Raw genomic sequence first — 11,000 nt, 5'->3', positions numbered from 1 at the left:
CCTGCCACGCCCTGACCAAACTACTATAACAAATAACCCCTTTTACTGGTCAGGACGTGACAATGTGGACAACTACAAATACCTAGGTGTCTGGTTAGACTGTAAACTCTCCTTCCAGACTCACATCAAACATCTCCAATCCAAAGTTAAATCTAGAATTGGCTTCCTATTTCGCAACAAAGCATCCTTCACTCATGCTGCCAAACATACCCTCGTAAAACTGAACATCCTACCGATCCTCGACTTCAGCGATGTCATTTACAAAAAAGCCTCCAATACCCTACTCAATAAATTGGATGCAGTCTATCACAGTGCCATACATTTTGTCACCAAAGCCCCATATACTACCCACCACTGCGACCTGTACGCTCTCGTTGGCTGGCCCTCGCTTCATACTCGTCGCCAAACCCACTGGCTCCAGGTCATCTACAAGACCCTGCTAGGTAAAGTCCTCCCTTATCTCAGCTCGCTGGTCACCATTGCAGCACCCACCTGTAGCACGCGCTCCAGCAGGTATATCACTCTGGTCACCCCCAAAGCCAATTCCTCCTTCGGCCGCTTCTCCTTCCAGTTCTCTGCTGCCAATGACTGGAACGAACTACAAAAATCTCTGAAACTGGAAACACTTATCTCCCTCACTAGCTTTAAGCACCAGCTGTCAGAGCAGCTCACAGATTACTGCACCTGTACATAGCCCATCTATAATTTAGCCCAAACAACTCCCTCTTCCCCGACTGTATTTATTTATTTATTTATTTATTTGTTTTTGCTCCTTTGCACCCCATTATTTCTATTTCTACTTTGCACTTTCTTCCACTGCAAATCTACCATTCCAGTGTTTTACTTGCTATATTGTATGTACTTTGCCACCATGGCCTTTTTTGCCTTTACCTCCCTTATCTCACCTCATTTGTTCACATTGTATATAGACATATTTTTCTACTGTATTATTGACTGTATGTTTGTTTTACACCATGTGTAACTCTCTGTTGTTGTATCTGTCAAACTGTTTTGCTTTATCTTGGCCAGGTCGCAATTGTAAATGAGAACTTGTTCTCAACTTGCCTACCTGGTTAAATAAAGGTGAAATATTTGTAACATTTTTTAAATGAGCTGAAGTAAAAGGTTCCACAAATGTTCCATACACACAAAAATATTATTTCTCTCAAATTCTGTGCACAAACTTGTTTACATCCCTGTTAGTGAGCATTTCTCCTTTGCCAAGATAATCCATCCTTCTGACACATTTGGCATATCAAGAAGCTGATTAAACAGCATGATCATTTTCTATTTGTATTTATTAGGGATCCCCGTTAGCTGCTGCCAAGTCAGCAGCTACTCTTCCTGGAATCCAAACACATTAAGGCACTTACATCACACATAAAACAACAGATAAAACAGTACATCATATAATATTTTTACATCACTACATATCTACAATACAAAATGTATAATAATTGACATGCATATCATTAATGTTAGCTCCTCATGTACATTGGGCAGCTTGCGTCTGGGTTTCCCTTTGTAGTCTGTAATAGTTTTCAAGCCCTGCCACATCCGACGAGCGTCAGAGCCGATATAGTAGGATTCAATCTTAATCCTGTATTGACGCTTTGCTTGTTTGATGGTTCATCTGAGGGCATAGCGGGATTTCTTATAAGCGTCCGGATTAGTCTCCCGCTCCTTGAAAGCGGCTGTTCTAGCCTTTAGCTCGATGCGGATGTTGCCTGTAATCCATGGCTTCTGGTTGGGATATGTACATACAGTCACTATAGGGACGACATTATCGATGCACTTATTGATGAAGCCGATGACTGAGGTGGTGTATTCCTCAATGCCATTGGATGAATCCCGGAACATATTCCAGTCTGTGCTTGCAAAACAGTCCTGTAGTGTAGCATCTGCGTCATCTGACCACTTCCGTATTGAGCGAGTCACTGGTACTTCCTGCTTTAGTTTTTGCTTGTAAGCAGGAATCAGAAGGAAAGAATTATGGTCAGATTTGCCAAATGGAGGGCGGGGAAGAGCTTTGTATTTATCTCTGTGTGTGGAGAAAAGGTGATCTAGGATTTTTTCCCCCCCCCCTGGTTGCACGTGTGACATGCTGGTAAGAATTTGGTAAAACTGATTTAAGTTTGCCTGCGTTAATGTCCCCGGCCACTAGGAGCGCTGCTTCTGGGTGAGCATTTTCTTCTTTGCTTATAGCCTTATAGAGTTGGTTGAGAGCGATCTTAGAGCCAGCTTTGTTTTGTGGTGGTAAATAGACGGCTACGAATAATACAGATGAGAACTCTCTTGGTAGATAATGTGGTCTACAGCTTATCATAAGGTACTCTACCTCAGGCGAGCAATACCTCGAGACTTCTTTAATATTAGACATCACGCACCAGCTGTTATTGACAAAAAGACACACACCCCCACCCCTCGTCTTACCAGAGGTAGCGTCTCTGTTCTGCCGGTGCATGGAAAATCCCACTAGCTCTATATTGTCCGTATCTTTGTTCAGCCACGCCTCGGTGAAACATAAGATGTTACAGTTTTCAATGTCCCGTTGGTAGAATAATCTTAATTGTAGGCCATCAATTTCATTTTCCAATGATTGCACATTAGCGAGAAGAATGGAAAGCAGTGGGAGTTTACTCGTTCGCCTCTGGATTTTCAGAAGGATGTCAGATCTGCGTCCTCTTTTCCGGCGTCTTTTCTTGACGCAAAAGGCATGGATCTGGGCCTGTTCCAGTGAAAGCAGGATATCCTTCTCGTTGGACTCGTTAAAGGAAAAAGTTTCTTCCAGTCCGCGGTGAGTAATCGCTTTTCTGATGTCCAGAAGTTATTTACGGTCATAAGAGATGGTAGCAGCAACATTATGTACACACAACCCCAGACCACGTGCAACCACGCCAGCCCAGGACCTCCACATCTGGCTTCTCACCTGCGGGATCGTCTGAGACCAGCCACTCAGACAGCTGATGAAACTGTGGGTTTGCATAACCAAATAATTTCTGCACAAACTGTCAGAAACAGCCCCAGGGAAGCTCATCTGCGTGCTCGTCGTCCTCACCAGGGTCTTGACTCAACTGCAGTTCGGCATAGCAACCGACTTCTTTGGGCACATGGTCACCTTTGATGGCCACTGGCACATTGGAGAAGTGTGTTCTTCACAGATTAATCCGTTTCAACTGTACCAGGCCGATGGCAGACAACATGTATGGCGTTGTGTTTGTGAGCGGTTTTCTGATGTCAACATTGTGAACAGAGCATAAGGCAGGCATAAGCTACAGACAACAAACACAATTGCATTTTATTGATGGCAATTTCAATACAGAGAGATACCGTGATGAGATCCTGAGGCCCATTGTCGTGCCATTCATCAGCCGCCATCACCTCATGTTTCAGCCCGATAATGCACAGCCCCATGTCGCAAGGATCTGATCCACACCCCTACCCTTTTTTTAAAGGTATCTGTGACCAACAGATGCATATTTGTATTGCCAGTCGTGAAATCCATAGATAAAGACTTTATAATGAATTTACTTCAATTGACTGATTTCCTTATATGAACCGTAGCTAAGTAAAATCTTTTAAATTGTTGCATGTTCAGTTTAAATAATATGATTACCTACCTTGATACGGAGCAGTGTGTATTAGAACTGGATATGTTGGAGCAGTGGTTGTTGAGGCTGGAGTTTTTTTGTTGTTGGGGGATTTGGGTTGGCGATGATGATGTTATGGTTTGGATTGATTTTGCTGTGGTTGAGGATGACAAGTGATTTGGAGATGGTGTTTCCATGGTTACCGATGATGTTTCCGTGGTTGCTGATGATGTTTCCATAAATAATGATGACTTTGCCATGGTTACTGATGATGTTTGCATAGTTGGTGATGATGATGCCGTGGTGGGTGAGGATGTTGCCCTGGTTGGGAATGTTGCTGCGGTAGTTGACAATGTTACCATAGTTACCGATGATGTTTCCGTAGTTGGTGGTGATGTTGCCGTGATGGGCAATGAAGTTTCTGCGGTTGGTGATGTCGTCATGGTTACCGATGATGTTGCCATGGTTACCGATGATGTTTCCATAGTTGGTGATGATGTTGCCATGGTGGGCGATGATATTGCTGTGGTTGGTGATGCTGTTGCCACGGTTGCATATGATGTTGCCATGGTTACCGATAATGTTTCCGTAGTTGGTGATGATGTTGCCGTGAATGATGATGACTTTGCAATGGTTACTGATGATGCTGCTGCCATGGTTACCGATTACGTTGCAATGATTACTGATGATGTTTCAGTAGTTGGTGAATATGTCATGGTGGGCGATGATGTTTCTGTGGTTGGTGATCGTGTTACCACGATTGGAGACAATGTTGCCATGGTTACCAATGGGGTTTCCGTAGCTGGTGATGATGTTTCCGTGATGGCAGTTGATATTTCTGTGGTTGCAGATGATGTTGCCATGGTTACCAATGACTTTGCAATGGTTACGAAATATGTTTTTGTAGTTGGTGAAGGGTCTGAATACTTATGTAAATGTAATATCAGTTTTTATATTTTTTATAAATTAGCAAAAAATTCTAAAAACCTGTTTTTGCTTTGTCATTATGGAGTATTGTGTGTAGATTGATGAGGAAAAAATAAATGTAATCCATTTTATAATAAGGCTGTAACGTAACAACATTTCCTAAGGCACTGTATAATGTAGGCCTAATTATGGCCATCAATAATAAACTCCATTAAACAAACATTCATAGCGTACAGTACAGAGTACCACAGTATGAGTCATAATACCCTTAAAACCTATCGGTCAAACAGGGAAATGGTTCCAATCATTTTTCCACCATTCATTTTTCCCCATAGGGGATTTAAAAAACACTTAAAATAAGGTCTGTGTTTCATGTAGGCTTACCCTGGCGTGACATTTTATTAACTCTGTAAATCTCTCTAGGACAAGTTGACTTTTATCAATATATTCGCCTGTATTTAGCTGCTAATGTGGCTATCATAAAGAACAACAAATGTCACGATGATCTGGACAAGACTGCCGAATCGAGGCAAAGGTAAGAATCTCTGGATTAAATTGGCAAAACGTCTTTACATGGAAAATTCTGTGAACTGTCTTGTGCAAGTTTTAAATTGACACAATACCTGTTAGCAAAGGTGTCAGCTAGAGATGACGTGCAGGGATGTGTAATTTTCCATGATGTCAACTTTGATGCTGATTAGTATTTTCGAATCCGAGAGTAAATAGAGCCCAATATATTGATAAGAGTCGCCTTGTCCGAGAGAGATTTACATGGTTAATAAAATGTCACGCCAGGGTAAGCCCTTTTTTTCTAAGTGTTTCTAAATTCCCCTATGGGAATAATGAATGGTGGAAAAACGATTGGAACCATTACCCTGATTTTATAGGTGGGTTTTATGGGTATTCTGACACCTCCACTGTGGGGCTCTATATACTCAGTTTAGGCAACCAGTGTAGATATTCTTCGTTACCTGTTGTGTTACATACAGGAAAACCCAACCAAAACTATTTATAGAACATTTTGCTATGGATAAAAGAGGCTCTCATCAAGACGATGCAACTGTCTCCTGAATGTTTTGTTAGACTGGAAGGACAGGAGAAATCCAGAACTATCAACAAAATTGTATTTACAAAATATGTCTATGGCAACCCTATGAACTCAAAAGGGTTCCTAGTAGGGTTTTGTTTCTTTTGGGACCAAATAACTGTAACACATAAGATTGAAGTTCCGGACGCTCGAGAGTTAGAACGCTTCCACAAATTCTTCTGTCAGATAGCTAGCTGCTAGCTATGTCAATAATTCGCGTAAATGTTTTGTATACATCTGTAACTGCACGGTAAGTTGCTTTTTGTCCGCAGTACAGGGCAGCAGCAACAACTAACGTTAGCTAGCTAGCGCCAGAGCCATATATTTACAGCTGGTTAGCCAGCTAACAATGTTGCTCTCATGACGTGAGTTGGGCTGGTTGGCCGCGCTGCATTAAAATATATTTGTGATTCTTCTTCGCTAGCTACTAGTTAGCTATTATGCTAACATATTATTCTTCTGTTACAGGATGATGTGCATACTAGCTAACCAGGCTGAATTCTGATGCCAAAAACTGAAAATGGATAGAGATTTACTGAGGCAAACTTTGTCTCACCATGGACAAAGCCTGTTTACCCATCTCAAATGTGAACAAAGTGAAAATCCAGATTTCAAGGCTATTGAACCTGACTTGTCCAAAGCCAGCTATCAAAGGTCATTTAAATGGACAACACAGACAGTATTGAATCCACATTTATTTGAATCCAAATGTAGGCTAATTGAGCTCAACACTGTCAACTGCAAATTTCCAGACAGGTGTACTGATAATGTTAAAACTATCATCTACAGGAAATATGGAGGGGAGGACAATGCCTTAGTGGAGCAGTTCATTGCTAGAAAAGCTGACATCCTGTTTGCGCCATCATGGAAGTCTAGTGCACTTATGGAGGATGTGTTAGAGGAGGAAGGAGAAGGTAACGTTACTGTGAAATTTAGAGGTAAACCAACATATTGTCTTGAGTGTGGACTAACGACTGTATCCTTTTCCTAGAGCCCTACGCCATCATGCCCCCTCTGGAGCAGTTCATGGAGGTGTCGTTTGAGGAACGGAGGAATCTCTTGTACAGGGACATTGAGCGAGGGGACATTGTGATAGGCAGGATCAACTCCATCAGGGACTTTGGCTTCTTTGTAACTTTGATCTGCATGGGAGGTGGACTAGAGCGAGACATAGAGGATCTGGAGCTCACGGTAGGGTTTGTGGCTTCGGCCTGGTGGTCAGTGTGCCCTATTGAAGAAATAGGAGTAAGTGGTAGCCTCTTTCTCTGCTTTCTTTCTCTCGTCAGGCCCTGTGTCCCCTTAGAGATGTACCTTCCAATGGCAATCATGATGATCCGTTATCATACTATCAGCTTAATGATTTGATAAGAGGTGAATGCACACTAGCTAACTTTGTGTTGTACATTTAAACAACTTATCACAAAACTGCATTGTGAACATAAGTCAACAAACTGTACCATGTGCTGTTCTCTAGCTGGAGTGAAGGACATTGACCGATACCATGAGAAGATAACCATTTCACTTCAGCCCTCCTCCCTCGGCCCAAATCTGATGAACCTAAAGCTTGGAGTTTTTAGTAGAGATGATCTGCCACTTCAATACAGGTAAGACGGATGTATTCTAGTTGGTAGAAAAATAGTTATGCTAGAACTTAGGCTACATCTTTGCTCATTGTATTGTTTTCATTGTTTTACCCAGTCGCAGTGTGAGGGTTGCAAACGACAACACTGAAACCTATGAGAGGGTTTTAGAGGGTTCTCTTGGCTACTCCAATCCATCTAATGTGGAATATCTCCTGGGGAAGATTGGGGTCAGTGACACACAGCCTCCCTCACTCATGAGAGGGCTACAGAGGTGAGAAGACAAACTTGTTGTTTTGCTATTCTTCAGAAGACATACTTTCCATAAATTGATGTCTGTAGCCCCCTTTTATCAGCACTTGACTCTATTTTGGGACTCCTTTACAGCAAACATTTCCTTGAGGAGGACTTTGCCACAACTATCCGAAAGAAGCAGTCTGCATCCTGGGCTCTTAAATGGTATGCCTGACATTTTAACTTTTTTTGCATTTTGACATTTGCAGCAGCATGTCACTAAATCTCTGCTAGCCGAATGTTTACAGAATGAATGAACTGGTCCTGATCTTTCTTTCTTTGTCAATATGTCTGCGCTACAGTGTAAGGGTTGGTGTGGACCACTTCAAATCTGGCCGCCATGTCGAAGCAATGAATGAATATAACAAGGCCTTAGAGATCGACACTAACAATGTGGAAGCCCTTGTGGCACGTGGTGCACTGTGAGTAGCCATCTTATTTTATTGATAATGTGGTCGATCATTAACAATCTAATAGTCAGCACTCCTAGCATACACTCTGCTAGTTCTCTGTTGACCACAGGTTTTTGAAACGTGATGTTTAATTGTATAAAATGTAGTTGTGGTCCTACAGCTAATATAAACTTGCCATTTGATTTCCCAGGTATGCTAACAAAGGGAGTTTGCTGAAGGCAATAACTGACTTTGAGCTGGCATTGGAAAGCTGCCCAACCCACAGAAATGCAAAGAAATACCTATGCCAGACCCTGGTCGAGCGAGGTGGCCAGTAAGTAGGAATGTTTATCCACTACCTTTATTATCTTCTGTGCACTGAAGTGATTTATAAGCGACAACCCTTCCACTGAAAAAAAAACGTTTTTTCATTCTGTTAGACTGGAGGAGGAAGAAAAGCTAGTCACAGCTGAAGGTCTCTATAGAAAAGCCCTGGCCTTAGACGACTCCTTCCAGGACGCCAAGGAAGCATTGAAAAAAATAGAGCTGCTTATCCAGGTGAGCTGGAACATTCCATGGCAATGCCAACTATTCCTCATATGACTGATCATTGAACATTGTGAACTATGAACATTTTGGGAAAAGGGCCAGTGAAAAGTTCTGTGTCGTTAGCGTGCTTTGAGTAACACACAGGGAACCTTGTAATACTGATTAAGTGTTTTGTTGTGTGCTTGTCTGATCTGGGATCCTGCCCTTTGACTCTACCCGACTGCCTTGATTGTCGCTTGTCTATTGGGGGAACAAACAACCTTACAACTGGAATGAAAATGGTTGGTACGCTGGACCTGGTCTCAATGCGGTAAATGTAAACCCTTTTTGTCCACCTGGAAAAATTAACATTGGTTCTCTGCTTGTAATTGTGATTTCTGGATCATGCTATGGTAAACGTCTGTGTATATGCCATTTTCCCCATTGCCTTATCCATTCAAATTAATTGATGGAATGTTTTTCACATTGCTGGTTTCCTCCCTTTATAATTTTTCATCTCTTGAAAACGGGTAAAATTTTACTGTGAAAATGACTGCTTTAAAGAAATCCCTCAAACTGAGAGAAGAGGCAGCTGCAAAGGAAGCGGAAAAAGCTAAGAATGTGGAGACAAGTGCAGAAAAATTGCGTAAGATCTTAAAAGAAGAAAAAAGGTACATCCATACCAATCCATCAGAAAGGTAACCTGGTAAACTGTCAGCTCATCGGTTGTCTTGTAAAACAAAATACATACACGTAATTTTAATTTGGCAAAATATTATCATTCATCATTTAAGTTGATCACAAATATCACCTATTTCATATGTAGCTACATAGTTTCTGCTATAACTCCCTCTAGAATGAAAAGGAAACAGAAGAGATCCTCCTCTTCATCGTCTTCCTCCTCTTCTTCCGACCGATCCTCCTCGGGTCGCAGGAAGTCAAAAAAAAAGAAGCGCAAACACAGACGGTCATCTCGAGGGAAGAAACAACAGCCGGTTTCATCCAGGGACAACAGGAGTGTGGCTGATGACGAGGAGGAGTGGTACCCTGCCCCGCCCAACACCTCCGCCTCCTTCCTGGATCAGAAATCTAGCGTGGTTAGGCCGTTTGAGGGGCCAGAGAGGACTGAAGAAGGCAGTCAGCCTCCCAGCAAGGGCAGGAGCCACTCGTACCGCTCTTTATCATCAGTGTCCGACGCTCCGGACAACAGCAGGTTTGAAGATGACCCTTTTGACGCCTCTCCTCAGCGAGCTGAGGGCAGCAAGGGAAAAGGTGTCCGTGATGGAGACGTGAAGGAGAGGGAAGGCTCCAGGGGCCAGAGGAAGAGCCAGGGCCAGGAGGATCAAAGTGGCCCACAAGACGTTCCCAGCTCATTGGAGAAAGTCAAACACAGAAGAATGTCCTCCTCATCTGCCGGCTCAGAGCATTCCCGCAAATCTGACCAGTACACCAATGACCTCCCATCACAGTCCCACATATCCACTTACAGGCGATCAGATAGTGGGAAGTATGGTAGCACAGAGCGAGGCGATAAGAAAGAGCAGGAGAGGGGCACCCGAAGGTCTGATGGAGGAGATTACAGGTCTTCCACTGACGCCACTCGGAATGGTAAGGGATCGTCCGCAGGAGGAAGTCAGAAAAAAGAGCTGCCAACTAATCTCCTAGATCTCTTCAGCCAGATAGCCCAGTTTGAGAAGGAGAAAAGTGTCAAGCCGAAAAAGTGATTTCAGCTTTTCCGAGATGCTTTTACCTTATGTCGTAAAAACGATAAACTAATGCTATTCTAATGTTGGACAAAGTTGTAGTGACCAAGCTGTCATAATTTAGAATTTAGTGTTGGTGATATCAAACATTTTCCTCTGAAATGTTTATTGTTATTTCTGTGATCAATACACTGCCTTAATATTATGAGATTACATTTTCTGTGAAAGGATGTTTTTTTTATGTGCCAGAAAGCAAATGAAAGACCAGTTAAGATGTCTTCTTTTGGCTTATAGCTGGGAAAATGTATTTCCTTTGATTGAATAATTGTGTATTTTCCTCTTAGTACAATGAACTCTGTATTACCAAGTACCATCAGGAAACTCACAAATCAGATCTATTGAGAAAGAAATGTGCCATTCTTTTCTATTTGCTGGTAGTAGATTGGAAGATGTCATTTAATGACTGATAACACATTTCCATGTGTGAATCTTTTTCAATAAATGGCCTATGAGCTTTGCCCAAAATGTCTAAGCTTGATTTGTTGTTTGGTTGAAGCATCAACGTGGTTATTTTGTGTTAGACCGCTGCGCCACTCGCGAGCCCTAAGGCACTGCATCTCACTCAGTGCAAGAGTCGTCACTACAGTCCCTGGTTCAAATCCAGGCTGTATCACATCCGGCCGTGATTGGGAGTCCCATAGGGAGGCGCACATTTGGTTTAGGTTTGGCCGGGGAAGGCAGTCATTGTAAGAATTTGTTCTTAACTGACTTGCCTAGTTTATTTAAAGGTAAAAAAAATTAATTGTCCAACTTAGTATCAGAAGTTCTCAAATACTGTTGTGTTAGCCTTGTCTGGATCTCTTACTGTTACAATTCTGGTCTCACTTCAGTATTAAGAC

At 42.4% G+C, this 11,000-nt stretch overlaps 1 protein-coding gene across 3 annotated transcripts; it reads left to right on the top strand.

The window, feature by feature from the left end:
* Positions 1-5,723: 5,723 nt before the first annotated feature.
* LOC106584345 (tetratricopeptide repeat protein 14) lies at positions 5,724-10,626 on the top strand. Of its 3 annotated transcripts, none has more exons than XM_014169549.3 (13): positions 5,724-5,854; positions 6,073-6,258; positions 6,394-6,518; positions 6,596-6,795; positions 6,891-6,975; positions 7,079-7,208; positions 7,303-7,458; positions 7,572-7,643; positions 7,781-7,900; positions 8,082-8,204; positions 8,311-8,428; positions 8,963-9,069; positions 9,255-10,626. In XM_014169549.3, exons 2-13 carry the CDS (start codon positions 6,125-6,127, stop codon positions 10,120-10,122), a joined length of 2,238 nt encoding a protein of 745 aa, XP_014025024.1. In that variant the 5' UTR covers positions 5,724-5,854; positions 6,073-6,124; the 3' UTR covers positions 10,123-10,626. The 3 variants fall into 3 exon arrangements, 2 of the variants coding, with proteins under 2 accessions (XP_014025024.1, XP_014025022.1); XM_014169547.3 differs by having other exon boundaries at positions 8,963-9,096; XR_001323728.3 differs by lacking the exon at positions 9,255-10,626 and having other exon boundaries at positions 8,311-8,729; positions 8,963-9,096.
* The last annotated feature ends 374 nt before the right edge of the window (positions 10,627-11,000 follow it).

This window comes from Salmo salar, chromosome 23 (genome assembly GCF_965601325.2).
Source record: "Salmo salar chromosome 23, fSalSal1, whole genome shotgun sequence".
Classification (NCBI taxonomy): domain Eukaryota; kingdom Metazoa; phylum Chordata; class Actinopteri; order Salmoniformes; family Salmonidae; genus Salmo; species Salmo salar.
Note: the sequence above shows the minus strand (reverse complement) of the source record. Positions and strands in the feature narration are given on the sequence as shown.